Source organism: Hemicordylus capensis, chromosome 1 (genome assembly GCF_027244095.1).
Source record: "Hemicordylus capensis ecotype Gifberg chromosome 1, rHemCap1.1.pri, whole genome shotgun sequence".
Taxonomy (NCBI): domain Eukaryota; kingdom Metazoa; phylum Chordata; class Lepidosauria; order Squamata; family Cordylidae; genus Hemicordylus; species Hemicordylus capensis.
The window spans coordinates 370,149,304-370,176,735 of NC_069657.1; the positions used below are offsets into that span (position 1 = coordinate 370,149,304).

At 42.9% G+C, this 27,432-nt stretch overlaps 1 protein-coding gene across 5 annotated transcripts in view; it reads right to left on the reverse strand.

The window, feature by feature from the left end:
- The window catches only part of PRKN (parkin RBR E3 ubiquitin protein ligase), a 1,235,051-nt gene that overhangs the window by 1,022,215 nt on the left and 185,404 nt on the right, over positions 1-27,432 (reverse strand). For 2 of the 5 annotated variants that reach the window (XM_053295176.1, XM_053295147.1), the window contains exon 1: positions 10,447-10,575. The exons of the other annotated variants lie outside the window; for them this stretch is intronic. In XM_053295176.1, the coding sequence (XP_053151151.1) occupies positions 10,447-10,507 (61 nt within the window). In that variant the 5' untranslated portion in view covers positions 10,508-10,575. Of the gene's footprint in view, positions 1-10,446; positions 10,576-27,432 lie in introns of those variants that run through there. 5 annotated transcript variants of the gene reach the window in all.

Consider the following 27,432-nt stretch of genomic DNA (forward strand, 5'->3'; position numbering starts at 1 on the left):
GATTTATATACCGCCCTTCCAAAATGGCTCAGGGCGGTTTACAATTAAAACAAGCCACTAAAACAATAAAAAGCTAAAACAAATTAAAAACAATATAGCAATTAACAATTTAAAAACATTTTAGAACAGCAATTGAACAGTTTACAGTAATTAAACGCCCCAAAATTGGGTTAAAATTTAAAAAGCCTGGAACGCCAGGCCAAACAAATATGTTTTAAATAGTCTCCTGAGTTCTGACCCCATACAATAAGTACCTCCATCTTATTTGGATTCAGTCTTAGTTTGTTATCTCTCATCCAACCAACCCATCACTGCCTCCAGGCAGGCATTTAGGGTGGTTATGCCTTTTCCTGATGATGCTGACATGGATAAATAGATTTGGGTGTCATCCACATACTGATAATACTCTGCACCAAATCTCCTGATGATCTCTCCCAGGGTTTTATGTAGATGTTAAAGAGCATGGAGCCCTGGGGGACGCCATATAAAAGTTCAGATTTTTAAGAGTAACAGTCTCCAATGGACACCAGCTGGAATCTGCCAGAGAAGTAGGAGCAGAATCACCACAAAGCAGTGCCTCCCACTCCCACCCCCTCAGATGACAGAAAGTACAAGCCATGTCGGCAATGGTCACTCACAACCCCCTCAGATGCCAGAACGTACAAGCCATATCGGTAATGGTCATGAGAACAGGTTGTAGGCCGCACCATTCCAAGCAGTTTGTCCACATCATCAAGAGTCACAAACTAAAACTGATCCAGGCTAACCACGAGAGGACTTGCTAGACACCTCCAAATCAGACACTGCAGTTAATTATGGGGTCTGAGTCTAAGTTGGCCCAAATACGAGAGATTTTTAAATTATATAATTATTTATTATTATTATTATTATTATTAATTGAATTTATATACCGCCTAATATTGAATATCCACAAAGAATTCATTAAAAGCATCATAGTGGGTAAATGACAGTTCCAAATTCTGATCCAAAGGAGGAGGGGCATGTACTAGCCCTCTCACAACCCTAAACCATTCTGCTGGACGTGAACTTGCGGATACAATACAGGCAGAAAAGAATAACTTCTCTGCCACACATATTGCCTGAGTATAAGTCTTCAAATGTGCTCTATTTTGTAATCTGTCGGATCCGAGCACAGTCTTTCTCTACTTGCACTCCAGTTGTCTACCTTGCTGCTTCAGCTCCTGTATTTCTTCCGTATACCAAGGGGCCAGTTTCAAAGTGGGTCAGAGAGAATGCTTCGGAGTGTTCATGTCTACTGCCCTGGTGAATTTGCTGCTCCAGTTTTCCACCAGGGCATCAACAGTATTACCGGCAAAGCCAACACTAAATCCTTCCAATACATACCAGGTCGGCCCCTTCATCCAGAATCAGATCATGGATGATTTCTGATTTATTCTGGACTGACCTGGCATTACAAAGTAGCAAGGTGAGGCTCTGTGGGTGGTTGGCATTGCTCCCCAGGATCAAAGAGCTGGCAGGACAGCCAGAAGGGGAAACAGCTATTAGATTTCTGATTTTCCTTTTCCTGTAATGGCCTGCTGATGTGCCAATGTTAGATCTTCTATTCACCATCACCGCCAGAATAGCCACCCCACAGTCAATGGACACCCCGCCCTAGCTCCAACAACAGCCATAAAAGAAAAAAATTTGCCCCAGCCTTCAGTCCCACACTGAAGGCCTGACACCAAAGACCAGCTGCGCTGCTGGCCTAGAGGGGCCACCTTCCTTATATGTCCCCAAAACCCAGATTCTCTCCTCTCACAAGATACTCTAAGGAAGGGCTGGTGTAATTAATGCCCACAGGTGTCTGTTATCAGGCTATTAGAAAGGAAGGCCATAAGTCTAAGAAACAAGGCAGCAGAACCAAGTCAAGCCAAGTGTTAAGCCGGGCCAAGCAAGAGGGATGGGAGGCTGCAATAAATCTTTGAGTCCAAGCAACGAAGACAAGCTAGCAAAGTCAAAACCTCCTACCTTACCCACTCCGGTCTTCTCAGATTAATTAATAGCTAAACTAGTGGGTTTGATTTGTGGGGTTGTTTTGCTAGGGGATAACTGCCCATGGTGCAAACTGATGGTGTGAAACCACTCTATTAATAAGCACAACTTAGGGTATGATGCTATTGCAGCTAGTACAAGATGAACATGGTGAAGAAAGCCAGTGGTAGTAGAGGAGAACATAGTGGGATGTCCTAATTTGATTTCTGCACCATTTTTGTGCTTTCCCCCCCTTTGGTACTAAAAGGGAACAGAGTTTATAAACTGCAACGGCAGCCATGAACATAATAGTACTCAGGAAGATGTACACTCATTTTGAAGGAAATAACTTAATCCTCAGCATTTAAACATCAGTGTCCGCACTCAAAAGTGAAGTTGGGGCTACTCGGACTACTGACCAGCCAGACCTGTCTGAGCCCGACATGCTCCATCGCCAGGAATCGCCAGCAGACAACAAGTGGAGGGGAGGCAACCAGAGGCATATCTAGGGAAAATAGCGCCTAGGGCAAGCACTGAAATTGCGCCCCCTGTCCCCTTTCAGATAACTTTACTATAATATCAGCTGAAAAATACAAGTCAAGCTCGTTAATCTTTTAAAATTTCAAAAACTATTTAGCAGTGGATGTAGCCAGACAAAAAAAGGCTGGAAAACTACAAATTTCAGTATGCTGGGTATCATGAAATACCCAAATACTATGTGGAGGTCTACTTGGAAAACTAAACAGAAGTGCCTGTCTAATTCTCTACTATGCATTGTAACATCACTATTACATAAGTTTTAAAAATAAATGGAGAATTTGACTTTTCCCAGATACTCTGAAAATAATTAAAGGATATGCAGAGTAAACTGTGTCACTGCTTGGAATATATTCTAGTATTTCAGAAAGACAGTTAAAATGAGAGAAAGAGAGCAAGAAACTCCCAGTGGGCCTTAATACTAAGGATTTCACACTGATTCAAAGACAAACTCACCATTAATAGCCAGATTAGCAAGACATCACATTTAACTCACTTATCACAAGAAGCAAAGTAAGAGCAAATGAATACAATCCTAGTTCATAAACTTCAGCTCAGTATTCACAAGCCCTGATTTTCTGTACATAGTGCCAAGTTGAATATGTGTACAGTGACTTGTATTATATTAATTTTTTAAAAATTTTTTTACCTGTAGCCCCTTTGGGGGGGCACCCTAAAGGCCATGAGGGGGTCTTCAAAGGTTTTCCCTCCCTCCACTGGCCTCTAGGGCCTCACAGGGAACATTTGAGCATGTGCAGAGGCCATTTAAAAAAATGTTTTTTAAAATGGCTGCTAAAAACAAAATGGCTACTGCACATGCTCAAATGGCCTCTTCGAGGCCTTTCATGGCCTAGGGCCTCACAGAGGCCATTTGAGCATGCACGGTGGCCATTTTGTTTTTGGTGGCAATTTTTTTTAATTTCTAAAAATGGCGCCCCCTTCAAGTGGCACCCGGGGCACGTGCCCTGCCTGCCCTACCCTAGAGATGCCCTTGGAGCCAACATGCTGAAGCATGCTTCAGCTGGCCAGTGCGCTGGTGGTATTATGGAAGAAGCAAGGCAGCAAGTCAGCTCTTTTGGTTGGTAAGACCAGGGGAGCCAGTGGGGCCATGATGCAGTTTCGTGGGAAACAGTGGTATTCCTGCCAGGCTATCAAGATTGCATGGGCTTATTTAGGACAGAGGGAAAGTGCTGAGAAGAGGGATGTGCTATGGGAAACAGCCCTGGTCCCTAGTGAGAGGAGAGTTGGAGATTAGGTGTCCCAGGAGAAGGAGGACCTGAGTGAAAATAGGCCCCGCCCCTCCCTTCTGTGGTGCTTAGAGGGTGTAGAACAAGAGGCACTTGAGACTGAGGTCTTAAAAGCAGAAATACTAAATCCAACTATTCAAGCCAGCAGGAACACAAAATGAGGGAGAATGGATTGACTTCAAACAAATGTTGTATAGCAACAAACAGTACCCCAGGTTTGCAGAATCTGACTGAAGAAAACAAATTTGAGATGTATGATACTACATGTAACAGCCTAACTACATGTTACAAGGAATATAAGGTTGACAATAAGCCTCCATGATGCTGACCTGGCTCAGATGTCACACAGAGCAAAGGTTTGTGGTAGTTTAGGTTTATTTTACAAACCAGAATTGAACTCACAGATGATCACCAAAACCAGACCTGTATAGTTGTACCTCAGTTTGTTTGGATCCCCACCCGCTTCTGCTCTCAGTGTCCAGCTTCTGTCCCAGTGTGCTTTGCACTGCCCTGCTCAGGCAAAGAGTCGCCTCATTAGCTACTCTCCCAACACTGGTCTGATTAGAAAGTCAATGTGGACTCCAAGTGCAAGCCCCTTTAAAAGGCAGAAATCACCATCAAAATGCACACACCCACTCCTCTACAGAGGCTAATTAAGCATAGTTAACCATTTCCTCTTATCCTCTCTAAGAGGAGTAGAGAGCAACACTAAAACCTACTGGGGAAGTTGAGAGACATTAGAGACTAGGAAATGAGATACAATGGAAGAACAGGATTAACTGTAATTGGTCACACATGAACTGTGAGCCAGTGTGGTGTAGTGGTTAGAGTGCTGGACTAGCACTGGGGAGACCCGAGTTCAAATCCCCATTCAGCCATGAGACTTGCTGGGTGACTCTGTGACAGTCACTTCTCTCTCAACCTAACCTACTTCACAGGGTTGTTGTGAAAGAGAAACTCAAGTATGTAGTACACCGCTCTGGGCTCCTTGGAGGAAGAGCGAGATATAATGTAAAAATAAATAAATAAATAAATAAATATAATGCCAACAGTATGTGAACAACAGTGTCATATAAGCACCTATGGAAGGGATGCCTTAACAAATGGATTATTAACACGGAACAAACTTCCTTTGATTAAGCACCTCACAGCATGTTGATTTGGCATTCAAGAACAGGCTACTTTGAGAAGCTTGCCAAAATGAAGGAACACAATTATGACCTCATGGAAACTTTATTTGCTCCTTAAGGAGAAAGTCACTTGAGAACACAAGCAGTCCTCCTTTATCTCAAAGTGAAAGCAAACATAGTATCACATATACTCATAACAACCAACCATATGCAATGACTTTCCAAAGGACTTAAAGTAATTGCACGATGAAATACAACTGAAGTCAAGACTTATAACTGCATTACTTTAAAAATGTACGTCCAAAAAAACCCACCCACACATAAGCAAGCCTTTACAATTCATCAACAAAAAAATTAGTATGCCCAACAATTTCTTTGAATAAATTACCATGTCATCAACTTAGAGTATGGCTATGTCAGCAGCTTCACTTTATAAATCTAAATTTTATGGAGTATAATTCAAGTTTCTAAATATCCCAAAGCTTATGATTTAATACGGAAAAACTTTGCCATATAAAATAGACTAAATTTGATGGGAAGGAAGCTAGCAGATTTTGTTAACCTGTAAAGATCCAAACATTTCCTTGGTACCCAAATTAAAGTGTTTTCAGTTCTTCTGATCACATGAGCCACTGCACTGCTTAGGAAAATGCCTTTCCTTAGAACAAATGACACTCTGAAACCCCCAAATAAATGAAATGAAATGAAAATAAATGAAGTACAAAAATATCACTTTCCTTTTCTCTGGCATAAAATCCAGATAGAAAGAAGAAGATATTTTTGTATTCGACAAGTAGTTGTAGGTGAAAAGGGCTTGTATTTTTCTGTGATTAGAAAAATGCAAGCCCCATTTAGTGTCCCTGAGGGGCGGCAGCCTGGGTTCTTTGAAGCCATCCACTCAATGGTGGCTCCGCTCCTGGGTGGCTGGGTGTCCAGACAGACATGAGAATGGAGTATTTTCGGCAAAGTTCATGGGAGACCTATGAACTCTGCTGAAAGTTTCAACATAGGGTAAGGATGGGTTGCCTTTAGTTGCAGCATTTGCTTGCTTTAATGGAAAATGTTGGTCTCCTGGGAATAGTTGGGGTTGGTGACAGCTACACTCAAAGCATTGTTGCTTTCCCCCAACAGCCTGGTGCTGCCAGCCACCATTTCTCCCCTTACCTCTGCAATGTACTGGGAATTATGCAACAATATACGTATCATGTCATTTCCTGTGCTTTCTGGGAGGGGAAAAAAGCAAGTCTTTTAGGGACTGTCATTTCTTTCCTGGAGTACACCAATGAATGATGCTATGTCATAGCAATGGATCATTCCCTCCCAGGTGCCATTTGCAGCCCAGCCATTTCTTAGAAGCCATTTGCAGCCCAGCCGGGGAAGGGGACGGCAGGGAGTTCTCCTGCCGCTCATTTTTTAAAAGAAAAGTAAAAGTTTCTCTTTAAAAATGAGTGGCAGGAGAACTCCCTGCTGTCCCCTTCCCCGGCTGGGCGGCAAATGGCTTCTAAGCCATTTGCCGCCCAGCCGGGGAAGGGGAAGGGAGGGACGGCAGGGAGCTCTCCTGCCGAGTGCTGATCTTTTGGAAGGGGAAGGGGAAGGGACGGCAGGGGTCCCCTTGGGGGCTGCAGGGGACTTGAAGGGGGCGGCCGCCAGCCAAGCGGGGCTTTGAAGGGGGCGGCAGGGACTGGGAGCTGTCCTGCCGCCCAATTCTTAATTCAAAACGAGGAGCCGCGGCGCCAAGCGGGGAAGGAAGCGGGAGGCAGGGAGATATCCTGCCGCCCGAGTGCTCAGTGAAATACGTCATGGTTGTCTCCGGGGTGAGTAACACCCCCCCATTTCTTATTGGAACCCCCCACCCCATCCTCCCGAACCAAAACCACCCCGTGTCCAGACCGGTCTGGAGGCCTTTAGAATGGCCTCCGAACCGGTCCGTGCACATGACTATCACAAACCTATACTTTGAAGACCTGGTAGTAATTCAGTGTAGTGTGACTGCAAACATAATTATATCTTACTGATGTATATTCATTTGACAGCTTCCTATATGGCACTTCAGTGCTAAACTGGACATTTGGGAAGAATCCCTCTAAACAGCATCTACCTTTTTGAGAGGGGTGGACCTTGGGCCCGCTATAGAAGTAGCAATATTTTGACTTCACACTCTGTGCTGCTACTATAATTGCCCACTTCAGCTGCATAAAAGAATTACAATAGGTTTAGTGTCCCTATTGAGCTTATCCCATTGTATGTATGTATGTATGTATGTATGTATGTATTTTATTTAACGTATTTTTATACCGCCCAAAATGCAAGTCTCTGGGCGGTTTACAACAAAACAATAAAAACAACAAGTAAAAGGTTAAAACATTACAACAATTTAAAATTTAAAACAACATTGAAACTATGAAAAACCATCAAACTCTTAAAACAGTATCTAATTAAAAGCCTGGGTGAACAAATGTGTCTTGACTGCCTTATTAAAAGCTGTAAGAGATGGGAAGGCTCTTATTTCAGCAGGGAGTGCGTTCCAAAGCCTTGGGGCAGCAACAGATAAGGCCCATCCCCAAGTAGCCACCAGACAAGCCAGTGGCAACTGCAGACGAACCTCTCCAGATGATCTCAGTGAGCAGTGTGGCTCATAGCAAAGAAGACATTCTCTTAAACACCCAGGGCCTAAGCTGTTTAGGGCTTTATAGGTTATAAACAAAACCTTGTATTTTCCCCCCAGAAACCTATTAGCAGCCAGTGTAGATCTTTTAAGATAGGAGTGATATGGTTTCTCCAATATGACCCAGAGAACAACCTGGCTGCCACATTCTGGACCAACGGAAGTTTCCGGACTACATACAAAGGCAGCCCCACATAGAGTGCATTGCAGTAGTCAAGGCTGGAGGTGACCAGCAAATATACTACTGTTCTGAGGTCATTTATCTCAAGAAACGGACGCAGCTGGTGTATCAACCGAAGCTGATAGAAGGCACTTCTGGCCACTGCTTCAACCTGGGACACCAGGGAGAGATTTGTGTCCAGAAGCACCCCCAGACTGTGTACCTTTTCCTTCTGGGGAAGTGTGACCCCATCCAGAACAGGCAGATCAAAATCATCTCCTGAGTTCCGACTCCGCACAATAAGTACCTCCATCTTATCTGGACTCAGTCTCAGGTTGTTATCCCTCATCCAGCCCATCACCGCCTCCAGGCAGGCATTTAGGGAGGTTATACCTTCTCCTGATGATGTTGACATGGAAAAAAAGATTTGGGTGTCATCTGCATACTGATAACACCCTGCACCACATCTCCTGATGATCTCTCCTAGCGATTTCATGTACATGTTAAGCAACATTGGAGAAAATATGGAGCCCTGAGGGACATCATACCAGAGTTCAGATTTTGAAGAATGACAGTCCCTGAGGGACACCATCTGCAATCTGCCTGAGAAGTAAGAGTGGAACCACTGCAAAGCAGTGCCTCTCACCCCCAACCCCCCAACTCCAGAAGAATACTATGGTCAATAGTATCAAAAGCCGCTGAGCAGTCCAAAAGAACCAACAGAGTCACACTTCCTCTGTCAATTCCCAATTGCAGATCATCCATCAGGCTGACCAAGGCAGTCTCCACCCCATAGCCAGCCCGAAAGCCATTCTAAAACGGGTCTAAATAATCTGTTTCCTGCAAGACTGCCTATATTAATCCTCTCTAATAAAACGCTTGGTGTCCGTCCGTGGACGGACACCAAGCGTGTGTCCGTGCCTCCCTGCCCTGTTCTGCGCCTGCGCAAAGCGCAGGCCCAGAACAGGGCAAGGGAGACATGCTCGCCGGCACCGGCAGCCATCTTGGGCGGCCAGAAGCGGCCGCCCCGAAGAAGCCGGAGCGGCAGCGGCGGGGGAAAGTTACCGAGGCGGCAGCGGAGCCGCCGCCTTGGCCAAAATAGATGGAGGCCGGGGGCGGAGCGGAGGCCATGTTACTTTAAAAAAAAAAATTACTCCCGCGGCCGACGCCACCGACCGCCCACCCTCCCTCCCAGCTGCCGAGTCTCCCTTACCCTGGCCGACTGCTGTCGGCCGAAGACTGCCCTCAATTTAAGAGGCAGAGAGGAGCTCGCAAGCAGAGCTCCTCTCTGTGCAAAGCCTCTTGCCGAACTGCCGCTTTGGGCGCAAGGGACGCAAGCGCCCAAAGCGGCAGTTCGGCAAGAGGCTTTGCACAGAGAGGAGCTCTGCTTGCGAGCTCCTCTCTGCCTCTTAAATTGAGGGCAGTCTTCAGCCGACAGCAGTCGGCCAGGGTAAGGGGGACTCGGCAGCTGGGAGGGAGGGTGGGCGGTCGGCGGTGTCAGCCGCGGGAGTAAAAAATTTTTTTAAAGTTACATGGCCTCCGCTCCGCCCCCGGTCCCGGCCTCCGTCTCCCCGGCCTGGCGGGGGCAAGTGCCTGGGCCGATTTGGCCCTTAAAGGTAGGGGGGCTTATGGCAGAGGGAGGGGGAATGGCAGCGGGGGGCCAGGAGCGCCATTACTAGCGCCCGTTATTCAACGGGCCAAAATTCACTTGTATAATATAATATTGTATATTGCATTAACATGTATTAAATTCTTTCAACCAAGAGATAATACTAAGAAGTGCAGCTTCCTTGTTTTGAATTTTAAAAAATCATGTGAGGGAGTCTTTGGGCAGACCACCTAGACGAATACTATTGATATTACCAGTTTTTTCTCTGGTCATAATCTGAGAACAAAGATGGAATGAAATAATAATGTGAGAGTTTTTAAGATCCATTAAAAGACAAATTGGTCATTTAATTAATACTAAACACAAACAGAACATGAAAACATTATGTATATCACTGTGAAAAGGATTATGTAAATAGCATGCATTTGCAAAAATTTTAAGTATGCCATTTATATTTTTTTCAGTGCAGAAGGTCTATCCTATAAACAACACAGCCTTTGAAACAAATTACTGCTTTCACAAGAAAAGTTTACCCATGAGCAAATCTTTGTGTTTTTCTCCATCATACAAATAGATACTCTTTACACCAAAAACCAGAGCAGATAAGTTAGGCATATATTTGTCTCAACCTCGGCTCCTCTTCCCTTCCTGCACCATGCCAGGCGGCCACCAAAACAACATGCTTTGATACGTTGCAGGTGAGCAACGAAGGGGCAACAAGACCATGAATGGCTCTCCTCCACTTCCCCTTGGGCACCTAACTAAATGCAAACTTTCCAGTTTGTTAAATCACAATTTCTCATGATGTCTGAATTGCAAAACTGTGACTTAAGTGATTTCTACAAACCAAGGTATCATACTCAGGGTTGATATTTTCATTTATAGGAATCACGTAAAATACAGTGCCTTGGCCTATCACATTTCACAGAACTGCCGTGATGCAAAAGCCTGGTCTAGATATTACTTTTGAAATATGATTGCTGCCTCCTCTGTAACTCCTGTCATACTGCTCCACTTAACATGTAGATTTCACACCCACATGATTACAAGGCACGCCACAGGCTTTTTTCTAGTTATTATAGCACAAAATCATTAAGTCTCACTTGAAGTCTGTAGGCAGAATTCTCCACTTGAAGACTGTAGGCAGAATTTATCAGGAAGCATTAACACAATCTCATGCCCCCTTATGACATTCTCCAGTTCTTTAGTGCACTCTCCAGTTCTGACATGGTAAGTAGAGGGAAGGGAGGGGGTTCTAAGATATCAAAGAGAAGAATGTCTCTTCCAATATGTAACTTGGATATGCATCATGTTCTACTCCCTCCTCTTCCCTCTGCATTATGCTCAGCTGGCATCCTCTAGTTAAAAGGATCAGGTAGTAAGTAATGGGAAAGACTTCTGCCTAGGATTCTGGACTTGTGTTTGTCTAAGATACATACAGTATATAATATATACACACACATCTATAAACAAACATACACAAATTGAGGCTATTCATATGCTCGTGCAAAACCGGGCTAAGGTAAGCCAACTCGGTTTTGCACGTGCATGAACCACTGGGTTCGGGCCTGATTTCGCTGGCACCACAACCGCAAACCCGTTTACAGAGCCTCCCTTCTAAATGGTTTAGGAGAGTGAGTGCTCTCCTAACCCTGTTTATTTGATCGTGTGTCAGCCACCGCTGCTTGCAACCGCAGCTGGCAGACTCCAGGAGGGGAGGGGCATCCCCATAATGCAGCATGCATTATTTGAGCTGCAGGGGGCAGGGTGACGCGGGGCGGGGTGACACATCCTGGAACCCTGACCCTCGGAGATACCAGCAGGGATGGCAGGACAAACGTCTTCAGGGAGGTAAACGCTTTCAGGCTTCCTCCCCGCAAAACAGGTAGCCTCACTGCACATGAGAAAGGGCTACCTATCTATCTATAGCCCACAGTTCAGTCTTCCTTGTCAGACAATTATCTCTTTCATGCCTTCTTTAATATTTAACCTATTTCTATAGTCTTGTTTATAGTCTATAGTCTCTACTACTACGAATATTTATATACCACTCTTCAACCAAAGTTCTTAAAGTGGTTTACATAGAAAAATAAATAATACATAAACAAAATGGTCCCCTGTCCCCAGAGGGCTCACAATCTACAAAGAAACCTAAGGCATATACTTGCAACAACCAATGGAGGGATGCTGTGCTGGGGTAGGATAGGGCCAGTTGCTCTCCCCCTGCTAAATATAAGAGAATCGCCACTAGGGGTGTGCAATTCGGATTTTCGGGTGATTCGGCTCGGACCCGAGCCGAATCACCCCCGTTCTGTTTTGTGCCCGAATCTGGGTCACCCGAATCACCCTTGATTCGGTTCGGATTCGGATTTAATCCGAATCCGAATCGATTCGGGGGGGTAAAAAGGGGCCCAGGGGCAAAATTTTGGGGTGGGGTGGTAGTGCCCAATGGGTAGAGTCTACCACCCCAATTTCAGGGGGATTGGGCAAAGTCCTGATTTTTTGTGAATTTTTAAAGTTTTAGTGACTTTGGGGCAGTTTGGGGGCATAGCATGGGATTTGGGCAAAAGGAGTGGGGTGGGGTGGTAGTGCCTAATGGGTGCAGGCTACCACCCCAATTTCAGGGGGATTGGGCAAAGGGCTGATTTTTGGTAAATTTCTGAAAATTTCATGTCTTTGGGGCAGATTGGGGCATATTGGGGCAGAAAGTGGGGGCTGGGGCAGAATAGTGGGGTGGGGTGGTAGTGCCTAATGGGTGCAGGCTACCACCCCAATTTCAGGGGGTTTGGACAAAGGGGTGATCTTTGAGAATTTTTGAAGTTTTGGTGACTTTGGGGCAGTTTGGGGGCAGAAAGTGGATCTGCCCCAAAATAGTGGGGTGGGGTGGTAGTGCCTCATGGGTGGAGGCTACCACACCAATTTCAGGGGGATTGGGCAGAGGGCTGATTTTTTGAGAATTTTTGAAGTTTGGGTGTCTTTGGGGCAGATTGGGGGCAGAAAGTGGATCTGCCCCAAAGGAGTGGGGTGGGCTGGTAGATAGTGCCTGATGGCTGGAGGCTACCACCCATCCCCAATTTAAGAGTGATTGGGCAGAGGGGTGAATTATGGTGAATTTATTTGTATGAGGTTTGTCTTCATAAGGTGAAGTGTGCTAAATTGATTACTTCCTCATATTATTCATAGTAAAGGAAAGTGTGAAAAAGTGAAAGTGGGGTCATGAGAGTTGTTTAATTGAAAAAAATCTCATTTGCTATGATAGAATGAGAATTCACACCTCAGAAAAAACTTCTGAGGTGTGAATTCTCATTCTATCATAGCAAATGAGATTTTTTTCAATTAAACAACTCTCATGACCCCACTTTCACTTTTTCACACTTTCCTTTACTATGAATAATATGAGGAAGCAATCAATTTAGCACACTTCACCTTATGAAGACAAACCTCATACAAATAAATTCACCATAATTCACCCCTCTGCCCAATCACTCTTAAATTGGGGATGGGTGGTAGCCTCCAGCCATCAGGCACTATCTACCAGCCCACCCCACTCCTTTGGGGCAGATCCACTTTCTGCCCCCAATCTGCCCCAAAGACACCCAAACTTCAAAAATTCTCAAAAAATCACCCCTGTGCCCAATCCCCCTGAAATTGGTGTGGTAGCCTCCACCCATGAGGCACTACCACCCCACCCCACTATTTTGGGGCAGATCCACTTTCTGCCCCCAAACTGCCCCAAAGTCACCAAAACTTCAAAAATTCTCAAAAAATCACCCCTTTATCCAAACCCCCTGAAATTGGGGTGGTAGCCTGCATCCATTAGGCACTACCACCCCACCCCACTATTCTGCCCCAGCCCCCACTTTCTGCCCCAATATGCCCCAATCTGCCCCAAAGACATGAAATTTTCAGAAATTTACCAAAAATCAGCCCTTTGCCCAATCCCCCTGAAATTGGGGTGGTAGCCTGCACCCATTAGGCACTACCACCCCACCCCACTCCTTTTGCCCAAATCCCATGCTATGCCCCCGAACTGCCCCAAAGTCACTAAAACTTTAAAAAATCGCCAAAAATCAACCATGAACCGAATCACCCGAATTTTTTGTGCCGAAATTCGGGTGATTCGGCTCGTGCCCGAAAAAATTCGGGGGGCATCGGGGGTGATTCGGTTGGCCCCGAATCACCTGAAATTGTTCGTTTCGGGCACAGATCGTTCTGTGCCCGAAATTTTTTGCACATCCCTAATCGCCACTTCAAAAAGGTGTCTCTTTGCTCAGTTAGCAGGGGAGAACTCAAGATATTGAACTCAAGATGTTGAACCCAAGATATGATGCTTATATGGCTCTTCAAGGCAGTTTCATGCAAACCTCCACAATATGAACCTCACAAATTATTAAGATCTTCTGCAGAGGACTGCCTTTGATTGCCACCAGATTGTCCGGTTGCATCATCAGGGTTGGGTCTTTTCCATAGCCATCCGAGGCTCTGGAAAGCAGAGGCAAGAGTTTCACCATCTCTAGCAGCGTTCAAAAGGCCTCTTAAGACACATTTGTTTAATCAAGCCCTCGCTTAGCTATAAGTTAACTGGTTGACTGTTGTTTATTGATGTTTATAGATATTTTAGTTGTTTTCTGATTTAATGTCATTTTATTATTTTATATACAAATTAAAACAATAAAATTTATCTATCTATTTATTTGATTTGATTTGATTTGATTTCTATACCGCCCTTCCAAAAATGGCTCAGGGTGGTTTACACAGAGAAATAACAAACCAATAAGATGGATCCCTGTCCCCAAAGGGCTCACAATCTAAAAAGAAACGTAAGATAGACACCAGCAACAGTCACTGGAGGCACTGTACTGGGGGTGGATAGGGCCAGTTACTTTCCCCCTGCTAAATAAAGAGAATCACCACATTAAAAGGTGCCTCTTTGCCAAGTTAGCAGGGGTCATGACATTAAACATTTAAAATGACAATAAAATGACATTAAACAATAAAATGACATTAAAACTGCCATGAGGCACAAGTTTATGGTGCTATACAAATCTGTCAAATAAATAATATAATAATTAGTATTAAAAACAATTTTTAAAAATTCTCTCAAATACAAATGGAAAAGAATTATCTAAAAAACATAACTTAAACTAGAAATATATCTCCACCTTTCAGGTGAAAAACAACACTATAGAACAAACAGGTTTCACTAAATAGTCTACAACCAGCCCTCATAAAGCCTCTCAAATGCAATATTTAATTGGTCTGGTACATTTGCACTCTTAACTATAGGGTTATAATATATCTGTGAGCAGTATTTACTGCAAATTTTTGAGATCCTGCCTTAAGAGAATCCACTGCTAATGTGGAATGAGTTCCACCTAGTTTTGGAGTGTTCTACAGCACACAGATATTTATCTACGGTTTTGTTGTGTGTCATTATGATTACTAATGATGTCATTAGTGTTGTCAGCACATAGGGCCCTATCAAAACCATACAGTTTTTGTTAGGGTTGCCAACTAGAGACTTTTATAGAGGACATGTGACTATTTTGGGGACCAAATACTTTTTTAAAGAACATAAGAACAGCCCTGGTGGATCAGGCCCAAGGCCCATCTAGTACAGCATACTTTTTCACATAGTGGCCAGGCACAGAGCGAGGCTGGCAGCGGCCCATGTTTGGCCGCCACCACAGACCCCTGGCCCCACCCCCTGCATCTGACATCAGATGCAGAGGACCGCCCCCACATCTGTTGTCAGATGCAGGGTGTGGTCAACCTCCCTAATGGGGCCACACAGCACCGTTTTGAAGGGAGATCGCACCATGCTACATTGGGCAGTGCAAGCTAGAGTGACTCTCCCTGCCTTTAAGGGAGGGAATATCAACTTTTTTCACCATCTGGATTTAGCAACCCTAGTTTTCATACATGGAATTGATCCTCCTCACTGCTACTGCATTTGTTAAATGATTCCATGTAAGTGGCAGAGATTGTGATATACAGACCAAAACCTTTGCAGAAACTCCAGACAGCAGCATATTGGTGACATATGCTGATATGTCTGCTGACATGTATCATATGCTGATATTATATCCAGAGCTCTCTACAAAGATGTAGAGAGGCCACCAGGTGCTGAGGGAGCCCTGCAGAAACCCCAGTATTCAACAAAATCCAGATAGGATTCTAGAAAATCCATGGAAATTCAGTTGTCACATTTGGAAGACAGATTTTCTTGAAGGTTTTCACCATTCTCTACTTTGAAGTGAAAGAAAAAACATCCACCACCAAGTGTAATAACACTGCCAGTAGTATACAACTACAAAAAGTAAATAATCCAGACACTAAGCTGATCCACCAGTACTTTCATTTTAATGCTGAGTGAAGTGCTTCTTATGTACTGTACACAATTAGTACAATCATTTGGGACCGTTTATAAAGCCATTTGGGATCTATCTAGTTGAAATGTGCTAAATAAATGTCAGATCATTATCACCATTACCCAATAGATGTTGCCTTATTTGCTGAGTTCAAAATGGAGACAGTCCAAAAAAAAAAAAAAAAAGGAAAAAGGAAAAACAAGTAGCTGCCTTAGTACACATTATTAAATTATGCCTCCCAAAAGCACACTTGGCCTTAATAAATATCCTTCAAGGAATGGTCTTTATTAGGAAATACACACACACACACACACACACACACACACACACACATATACATATACACATATATATATAGTTTAAGAGTAATCTTGTTGATAAATGACAAGTCCAAAGAAGTCGTCGTACTTGCAATGCAAGGAACATTGTTGCGAATTCTGAAGAAAACCCATGCTTGATGTTTTAATTATGTATTAACAAGTTTGTTAACTATCCTATCAAATACTGGTAGGTGTCAACATTTGATTCCTTCCCCTCTTTTTATACAGTTTTCTTATTCTTTGTACAACAAGCTATATAACGTAAGGAGAAAGGGGATATATAACCTACCAAAAATATTTAATATATACATACACATGATATAATCAAAATGTCAAAGGCTACAAGCTAGCAATCTTTGCTTTAGCAGTTTTTCACTGTTAGATTTCCCAGATCATGGCAAAGACAAAACTTTGTTGATAGTCTCTGAATTATCAACATGTTATTAACAGGACCATGTTATTAACATGGCAGGTCAAGGGGGAAATACCTTACCTATTATCCGTCCTGTCCCCCACCCCGTTCGATCTGACCCCGGACCAAACACCCCCTGAATGTTCGCAGGGTTTGCAGACCTTTATATGTAATGTTTTTTTACCTTATCCCCTCAGGGGAGTTCCTGGAGGCTGGGGGGGGGGGTTTGGCAGAAGTTCCCCCTTCCCCTGCCGGCTCTCCTTATTGCTCCCTCCAGCCAATTTGGCTGGTTTTTGGCCTCCTCCCAGTGGCACAGTGGCCATTTTGGAGGCCGTGCACCTGCACAATTGGCCTCTGCATGGCCTGGTATGCAGAGGCCAATCACGCAGGCGCACGACCTCCAAAATGGATGCCGTGCCGCTGGGAGAAGGCTGAAAATCAGCTGAAGAGCCAGCCAAACTGGCCAGAGGGGGCAATAAGGAGAGCCGGTGGGGGAGGGGGAGCCTCCACGCCGCCACCCCGCTGCCTTCAGGAACTCCCCTGAGGGGAATAAGGTTAAAAAAAATTACATATAAAGGTCCATGAATCCTGCCAGACCGAACCAAGCCAGAGGGGGTCAAGAGGGTCCCCGACTGAACTGGCCCAGTCAGTTTCGAGTCTGGTCCAGACTCAAACTAAACCAGCCCAACCGGTTCCATGCACATCCCTACTCAGTGGTAGAGCATCTGCTCTGCATGAAGAAATTTTCAGGCTCAACCTCTGGCTTGGAAAAGATTCCTGCTTGAAGTCTTGGACAGCTGCTGCCAGCTGGTGTAGACAATACTGAGCTAGATGGACCAATAGTCTGACTAGGTATAAGGCACTTTCCTATGTTCCTATATATCCACACCAATAAAAATGCAGTAGGGTTCTTCAACCACACATTCTTGACACATTAGCCAAAAAAAGAAATTGGTGTCTGATTAGCTTGCTCTCTGCAAGGTCGACAAGAGAGTATAACTAAGGCCCTGGCTCCTTTTCCTTTGAAACTACCAATGACATCTACAGACAGCTTGACTCTGGGACATAAGAAGCTGCCTTCTATGGAGTCAGACAGACCACTGGTCCATCTAGCTCTAGTATTGTCTACACAGCTTCTGAAAAGTTTTAACCTCCCAAATTACCCTGTAAAATTAAGCGGTGAGCATTCTCCAAATATTCTCTGGATCAGTAAATATATAATATTCAGCACCACCACTTGAAAAGCGAACACCTTGTAGAAGCATTTCATATTTGACTGAGTTGACATGCTTCAGCAGTCAGTATTATTTGACACTATCAATCAGCTGACATGTAGATAATTCCAATGTTGACTGCTTACACAATAGCCACCAATCTTTGACACTGATACATCAAAGTTCAAATTTTGACAAATTTCAATCCTGAAAATGAAATGTCCAAAAAGATGACAACAGCATCTGAATTGTGAAGTGTGACAACTTCCCTATTTCCATGAAATGTTATTTTAGGTTTAGCTGAAATGTGCTCCAACACAAAAACAAAAAATAATGGGTGGCAAATTTCAAGAGGATTGTGTTGACCACATTATTTCTCACAAGGAGTTATGGAACATTCTATCCTAAAATGAGAGGCAGCAGGTGGAGATGTGAAGAATAACTTCTGCATAAAATGTCTTCAGAATCACTATCAGTTGCAGGCTTTTGGAATACTTATACTTTATAGCCCCAAAGTGTAAAGCTTAAAGACTGATGGGTGGGTAGACAGAAACATGGCATCCACTGTTGTCCATTATTTAAAAAGCAATAAAAACTAAATTCAGTTCGCTGCAGTGCATTTACTCCCATATTTTTCATTCTCTAAAACGGAACTGAATGGGAAAGCCTTGGTTGCATGACATTGACTGACATACTGTACAGTGTAACAGTACACCAGCCTACTAATTTTGCATGGACACAAGCTGCACAAACGTTATGCAAGAATAAGCCCATTATTTCCAATGGGCTTACTCTCATGTAACATCATTTGTGCAAATTTTGTATTTGCACAACTTGTGTGCATGAAAATTTATTAGGCTGACGTACTATTGTGCAGTATGCCAGCCCTTCTCAGCAGCTTTGAAAAGGCTCATTGCATGGTTCTCATTCAGACATACAACACTATTCTGGTTGCCGTTCCATTTTCTCTTCTCTCTTGGAGAGGAGAGCTGGTCTTGTGGTAGAAACATGACTTGTCCACATAGCAAAGCAGGGTCTGCCCTGGTTGCATCTGAATGGGAGACTTGATGTGTGAGCACTGCAAGATATTCCCCTCAGGGGATGAAGCTACTCTGAGAAGAGCAGAAGGTTTCAAGTTCCCTCCCTGGCTTCTCCAAGATAGGGCTGAGAGAGATTCCTGCCTGCAACCTTGGAGAAGCCACTGCCAGTCTGTGAAGACAATACTGAGCTAGATAGACCAATGGTCTGACTCAGTATATGGCTGTTTCCTATGTTTCCTAATGTATAAAATGAGGACGCATGTGTCAATGCGAATGCTACATCTAAAGTGTTCTGCTCATAAATATGAGAATGCAGGAACAACCTAATTAGAATGTACATGGCTGTTAAGTAAACTTGCAGTCTGACATCTTTTGTACTGTTCTCTTAGGACAGCAAATTCAGAGGAAATAAGAGTCTTAAAACACTAATCAATGAGGGAAGCCTTTTGTAAGATTACTTGTAAAGATTTCTGGGTCATGCGCTTTTAATCCAAGATTATTGCTCGTTTCCTCAACTTGACAGGTTTATCTGAATAAGAAACACTTTGTGGTCGAAAAATTAAATGCTTTTATGTTCAATTACAGTTATATGCTGAAAGCCTTGCTACGTTGTAAATAGGACCTCAAATATCTTCTGGGTTGCTTTCCCCCCGCCCCACCCCCCATCATAAAGAAGACAAGCCACAAAAATGCAACTTTTTCATTGTTAACCAAAGACTTAATGCTTTCTTCAGTATGGAATGAGTCACTGTTGAGAGTGCATAAAATTGTATTTTCCAGATGCCTTTAGCTGGAACTGACTTACCGTTGTGCTTAGGCCCTTACAAAGAGAAGCACATAAAATCCCTTCCTGAAAAAAAACTGTGTGTGTCATATGCAGAATAAAAGATAAGTAACTATGTGCACAGCCTGTGCAGTCCATCACTACTTGTCTAGACAACGTGAATGCTTCTTCATAACAAAAAATGTGGATTGACACATCATGATTATAAAAATAAAAAAGCTACACTGCATTAATTATAAATTACAAAAATATGTTGTGACATTGTTAATCAAAACGTTATTATTACCACTAGAGCTTGACAAAAGAGTAATGCACGCCCCGCTCTACATATGTGGTTATGTGCCTGTTACAAAAATACATGAATAATGTGACTCTATGCTCACTGATCACACTTAGCTGCAGGTTTTAAAAAGTCACAATAATTATGTTCATTACTGTGATGGGTTAGTTAAAGTCCAGTTAAAGCTCAAAACTCCCTTGTGGCTTATTTTCATTTTATTCAAAAGAGGAAGCTTGCAAGAAGCATAAGGAGAAACTTCAGATCAGTCTCTGATTTCTTCCCCAACGCAAAGCTATTTTTGCAATCTGAACCAACCCCAGGAATCTTTTTTCTTTAACTATCTTAAAGTACATGAGCTCAGTCTTTAGTATTATTTAATTTCATGTGCCAATAGATTTCTGTTGTTTGAGTTGCAAGTATAAGTATAACATATAAGAATACAGAAAATATATTGATGGTTATTAAGCAAACGCTAAAATTTTGATGGCACAGCCTCAAACGTTTTAAAGAAGGCCACAAGGACAGTCCTATGCAGGCTTGGGTGGAACTGGGACAGAGTATAGAAGCCAGGTACTGTAGAGCAGCAGACAATGGTGGAACCCACATAATCTAGACTTCTGTCACAAATGGAAACTGAGAACATGCATTGCTATTTTTATGTATATAGCACCAGTCACATACATTGCACTTTACAAAGAATGAATAGGAAAGTCTCAGTCCCAAGGCTTGCACGCAAACAGATGGTGTGGAATAAAGTGAAATGATTATTTTTGTGTGTCTTGGAAACTATGGCTGCAGCTGGAAAGGGAATTGGCAACTCATCCATGAACATACAAAAGTACTTTACATATGTGTATGGAACATTTTAGATTCTGAACATAGCACTAATATATGTAAAGACATTCTAATGAAATCTAAAAGGACTATAATATGTTAGTTTCCACTACACATCCAGGTAAACACCAAGAAGTCAAAGCAAGCAACCAAAAAAGCAAAGGAAGGATAGAGGAATGGAGAAGGCAGGGAGGGGGGGAGGAAAGGGGAAAAAAACATTCTCTTGAAGAAAATTACATTTTGAGATGCAATTGGCTCGAGCATTAGAAGGAATATAAAACTGTTTTGTTGGTGATAAATTGCACATACCTAAAAAAAAAATAAAAAAAATTCCTGGTTCAGCCTTTCCATGCTCACTGAAAGATTGGCTATTTCAAGAGTGGGGCAGAGTGAAATTAAACCATGATGGCTACATTAGTCCAAAAACAAAGCAAAGAAGGGTGAAAACTATCTTTAATTCCTGATTTTTATATTATCATAACAACATCTACCACCACCTAAATGGGAATTAATAATGAATTATCTAGTCCAGGTCAATCTTATAAAAAGAAATTGTGGCATAAATTGTGTAACAGAGACTCTCCCAACACATTTCAAGGACAAAGAGCCCAGGATGACAATAAGACAGTTCATTTTGCTGTTTTGTTGCAAGAGAATCACCAGAAGCAGAATACAAGAAGATGGGTGAGGTTCCAGTAGAATGGAAAACATATTTGCTTTTTTAAAAGAAGGAGAATGAAGGAACTGCTGAATTACACACATGTACATTTCTGTTCCCAAGAGGTTTTTGGAGCAAATGATAAAATATTGATTCATAAACTGTGTGTGTGTGTGGGGGGGGGTTGTTTATTTGTTAATCATTCCAATTCAATCAGCTCAAGATAGATTCACATAATTTTGACTTTACCAGCAAGATTCCCAAGAAAGGACACAGAAACTCTCAATCCACACCACTTTATAAATGCTTGCACCAATACACATTTGTATCCATAGTGAAACATGGAGCACCAGAAAGATATACTGTCATTGGTGCCCACATTCTAGTCTGGAGCCAAAGGTCCCAGATAAACTGAATGAATTAGTTCACAGGAGAGTAAAGGCAGAATTCCAAGGCAAGATTGTGCTTTCCCTCCTTTTCATCCTTTCCTAGTAATATGGGCCATCAAGTCGATTTTGACTCCTGGCGCCCACAGAGCCCTGTGGTTTTCTTTTGGTGGAATACAGGAGGGGTTTACCATTGCCTCCTCCTGCACAGTATGATATGATGCCTTTCAGCATCTTTCTATATCACTGCTGCCCAATATAGTACCAGCGAGGATTCGAACCAGCAACCTTCTGCTTGTTAGTCAAGCATTTCCCCACTTCCTACAACATCTTTAAAGCACACCATTTGGAGCTTTTTGATGACCACTTAGTTGTGAGGAGCATCATTTCAGGTTTCAGTAAGCAGGGAGAAGGGCTTTGAACTCATACATGATTTCCACAGAAGAGGAAAAACTAACCCCATTTGGGGGGATTTCCCCTAACCATTACAGGTCTCCATATCTCATCCCATGCTGTTCCTGAGGGTCTGCTGCCTGACAGAAGACTCAGGGGGCTGCCATGAAGAGGAGGAAGCAACAAGGACTCCTTGCATTTGCTTCATTCTACTTATACAGATTTGGATCTAACTCATAGGGCTTATTGTCCAGGACTGCCTGCAGAATTGCATCAAGTAGTCTAAAAAGTGAACTGTGGACTAAAACCAAAAGTGTGAATTAAAGCAAATACAGAATACAGCCAAACCGTGTTTGATATAGGTTACAGCCCCATGAGACCCATCAGCTTCTCTAGGCCTGTGTTAAAAATAAATCATCAAAAATAAATTAAATGGATTTCTAGCAATTACAGTTCCAAGGGAAAAGTCTTTCACACATGAAACAAGTGCAAAATGATATCATGAGGAGTCTGTTGGAGGCAAAGGTTATTAGGTCTGAATTTGCTCCCTCCTGCTCAGTTCAATGGGAATGCAATTCTTAATGCTTTCCGGGGAGCACAATTTAAATGTCAATGAGAATAAAAATGTGTTGTAAAAAAAATGGTATGAGGAGGAAGGGGATCCAGAAGGGGATCCAGTGCCTTCACATTGCTAGGGACATGATATCAAGAAACCTATGGGATTTTCAATGACACTACAGGTGAAACTCGGAAAATTAGAATATCGTGCAAAAGTCCATTAATTTCAGTAATGCAAATTAAAAGGTGAAACTGATATATGAGACAGACGCATCACATGCAAAGCGAGATAAGTCAAGCCTTAATTTGTTATAACTGTGATGATCATGGCGTACAGCTCATGAAAACCCCAAATCCACAATCTCAGAAAATTAGAATATTACATGGAACCAAGAAGACAAGGATTGAAGAATAGAACAATATCGGACCTCTGAAAAGTATAAGCATGCATATGTATTCAGTACTTGGTTTGGGCCCCTTTTGCAGCAATTACTGCCTCAATGCGGCGTGGCATGGATGCTATCAGCCTGTGCCACTGATGAGGTATTATGGAAGACCAGGATGCTTCATTAGCGGCCTTCAGCAATTCTGCATTGTTTGGTCTCATGTCTCTCATCCTTCTCTTGGCAATGCCCCATAGATTCTCTATGGGGTCAGGTCAGGCGAGTTTGCTGGCCAGTCAAGCACAGTACACTGTATACTTTTCAGAGGTCCGATATTGTTCTATTCTTCAATCCTTGTCTTCTTGGTTCCATGTAATATTCTAATTTTCTGAGATTGTGGATTTGGGGTTTTCATGAGCTGTACGCCATGATCATCACAACTATAACAAATTAAGGCTTGACTTATCTTGCTTTGCATGTAATGCGTCTGTCTCATATATCAGTTTCACCTTTTAATTTGCATTACTGAAATTAATGGACTTTTGCACGATATTCTAATTTTCCGAGTTTCACCTGTAAACATAAGCAACACCACAGTGAATTTACTGTACCTCATTTCCCCTTGGCATTACTACATACTTGGCTGAACAGAAGCTGCCCAAGAAGTCACAAAAGACTGAAGGATCTGAGGACTCCAAAATGGTAGTCCTGAGGAAACATCATGCTGTTACAAAAACCAGGAAATACAGAAATAAATGTAGGAATAAGAGTTGTTATTTTCTCCCCATTTAATAAAAAACAAAAATTGCATAGCCCTGGAAAATATGACACAAGTGAGCAGCATATTGACACTACAAATTTTGCCTCACTCTACCTGCAATGGTAACTTAAGGTCCCCAGAACAATTATATAATTTCATAGCATCAGAGCAGGTAGGCTGGCCTGTATCTGGAAACCTATTAATCATTCCTCAGTTACCCCTATTCTTTTCTTTTTTGGTTGAAAGGATTGAGCTCTATACTGGGCATAGTGAAATCAATTAAATTTAGGACATAAGATCTCTCCTGGTCCTCTCAAACCAAATAAGATCAACCTACACCAGTTTTGAGGTTAAAGCTCCCCTCCCTGTGCACCTCCTCCATTGCTTATGGGATTCTCCAGAGATTCTCACCATTTTTCAAGTAATATTACTAAGACAGGTTTGAAAGCACACCTGCTTTGTGACATCATGTTGTTTTCATGCTTATGTCTAACGTCCAAGACATTAAATTTCATTGGCTGATGTCCTGACTAATTATGTGCCAGTGCTACATGAAAAGCACCAGTGCTGCTAATGAATTCTCAATTAAATCAGCATTGTGGTGTGAGGGCAGAGGGAATTTCACAACCTTCCTTTCTCCCAGAAGTGCTATGTATCACCAAAAATATATCCCTGAGGACTACACGACTCTCAGAGACATATTCTCAGATAGAGGTAGTTTTGGAGTATGGATCTAAAGGCCTTTGGAGACACATACACACTCCCGCAAAATAAGCATCATCATGCTCGGCAGGGTGACCACACCACCTGGGACAGACAAAAGAGGATTTTGTGGGGCCCAGGGGCTGCGGAGGCCCTGGACTCTAGCCCCAAAGTCCATGGGTAAGAGCACCTCTGGGTACATAACATTTCTAGGGGAAGGGGAGGTTCTCAAAAGTTGCCCCCCCCACACACACATGAGAGTCGGTGCTGCATTAGTCAAACATCTAATGTAGCTGGTGCTTTGTTAGTCAGGTTGGCCACTGTCTCTTTCTTGTATTCATGCAATACACCTGCATCCAAATAGATTCTATAACTGAGTCAAGGCAGCAGGGGCGTATCTAGGGGTAGGGCAGGCAGGGCACGTGCCCTGGGCACCACTTGAAGGGGGGCGCCATTTTGTAAAATTAATTTTTTTTTAAAAAAAGGCTGCCAAAAACAAAATGGCCACCGTGCATGCTCAAATGGCCTCTGTGAGGCCCTAGGTCATGCCAGGCCTTGCAGAGGCCATTTGAGCATGCGCGGTGGCCATTTTGTTTTCAGTGGCCATTTTTAAAAAAAGATTTTTAAAAATGGCCACTGCACATGCTCAAATGGTCCCTGCGAGGCCCTAGAGGCCAGTGGGGGGGGGGAGGAACCTTTGCAAACCCCCCAGCCTTTAGGAAGCCCCCCGAAGGGGCTACAGGTAAAAAAATAATAATATATAATATAAGTCACTGTACACATATTCAGATTGGCACTATGTACAGAGAATCAGGGCTTGTGAATACTGAGCTGATGCTTATGAGCTAGGATTGTATTCATTTGCTCTTACTTTGCTTCTTGTGATAAGTGAGTTAAATGTGATGTCTTAATAATATGGCTATTAATGGTGAATTTGTCTTTGAAACAGTGTGAAATCATTAATATTAAGGCCCACTGGGAGTTTCTTGCTCTCTTTCTCTCATTTTAACTGTCTTTCTGAAAGACTAGAATATATTCCAAGCAGTGACACAGTTTACTCTGCATATCCTTTAATTATTTTCAGAGTATCTGGGAAAAGTCAAATTCTCCATTTATTTTTAAAACTTATGTAATGGTGATGCTACAATACATAGTAGAGAATTAGACAGGCACTTCTGTTTAGTTTTCCAAGTACACCTCCACATAGTCTTTGGGTATTTCATGAGCCCCAGCATACTGAAATTTGTAGTTTTCCAGCATTTTTTGGTCTGGCTGTCCACTGCTAAAATAGTTTTTGAAATATTAAAAGATTAACGAGCCTGACTTGTATTTTTCAGCTGATATTATAGTAAAGTTATCTCAAAGATGGGTGTCAGATTCTTGGACAGGGGGCGCAATTTCAGTGTTTGCCCTAGGCGCTATTTTCCCTAGATACTCCTCTGCAAGGCAGATATTGGCTCCCAAAGTCTAGAAATGGGAAATAAACACTTTTGCTGAACATTAAATATGGTAGTAGACCTCTGATAATATAAATGAGAAAAGTAAGTATTTACCTTTAGTTAGGAGAAAGCAATAGATAGCACCTCTATGCATCTCTCTCTTTCCCCAGCCATCCCCCCCCACCATTACAGTTGGGAATTGCTTTCATTGCTATGTTGAAAGATCCACTCCCCCTATCCATCACATTCCCAAACATTTTGAACTCTCACACTGCTTCCTCCAGATGGTAGAATCAGCTAAGACCCGTGACCCTACGTTCAAAACAGAAGTCCAGCCATCTGCCTGTAAACTTGGTGCAGCTGCCTTGACAGACTAGTATCAAAAACTAATATGCTACCAACCTAGCAATGTAGAAATATTCAACAGACAAGCAAAAATACTGTTTATTTGTTTATTTCGGCCCAAGGCCAGCATAAAGCAAAAATAGGAAAATGCCTGTTGCAAGTTGTGGAATGCATATGCTGTGATGGTTTGCAAAGACAATTATAGTTTTATCGCACTCATGTGAGACCTCATGTAAATCATGAATTCATAAAACATGTATTTATTATTATTTATTAGATTTTTATACTGCCTCCCGCAGATGGATCTAGGCGGTTCACAAATATAGAAATAGATTTTTTTTTAAATAAAGCTGGTGCAGCTTTCCCCCATATTTACTCCATCTGTAGAGCAGATAATCAGTTAGGTCAGACTGGCCAATTGCAAACATCTCTGACAGTTTCCGCTTGCTTCTAATGGCCAAGAGTCTGCTGAGGTGGATATGCATCCAGTTTGAATTTCAAGGGCGCGGGGCATGGAGCTTTAAACTTCTGGACTTAAATGAGGTGAAATAATCTGCCATGTAATAAGAATCTGAATCTGGCTAATTTAACAATGGATTACAGTTTTAACAACATAAATATAACCTCTCTTTGGTGCAAAACACAATCAGTATTTTTTAAAAAAGAAAGAAAAAGGGGGAAAAATTGATCATGCTTTTGATCTAAATTTAAAGTTTTTATTTCTTCTGTAAGGAGGTAAAAATAGCCATTAATATTTACTACATGCTGAACGTTCTAATGGTAAAAGCAGGGGCACACCTAGGTAATAATGGGGTGTGAGGGCCACCCTCGCGACAAGGGCCTCCTCCCCTGCCACAAGACCCCCCAAAACCTACGGGGGTGCCTCCTGCCACACCAAACCTCTGTTTAAAAAAAAATGTTTCAGCAACTGCACGGCCAAGGGGTGGCTGCCAGGGGGTGAGCCAAGCAGTCTCCCCCACCCCACCCGCCCCGGCACCGGTGGCCAGAGCGAGTGCTGGGCCTGTCCGTTCGGCCTGGCAACTCTAACTGCAAGATGTGCCTGCGCAGCTGAGAGATATCATCACAAGCCCATGATGTCATGAGCTTGCAATGGGCGCAGGTTGGCTAAAGGTGGCTCTCCAGCCATTTAGAGCCCCCCCCCGGACCTTGGAGGCCACGGACCAGGGCCCCATGGTCCGGGGGTTAGAGT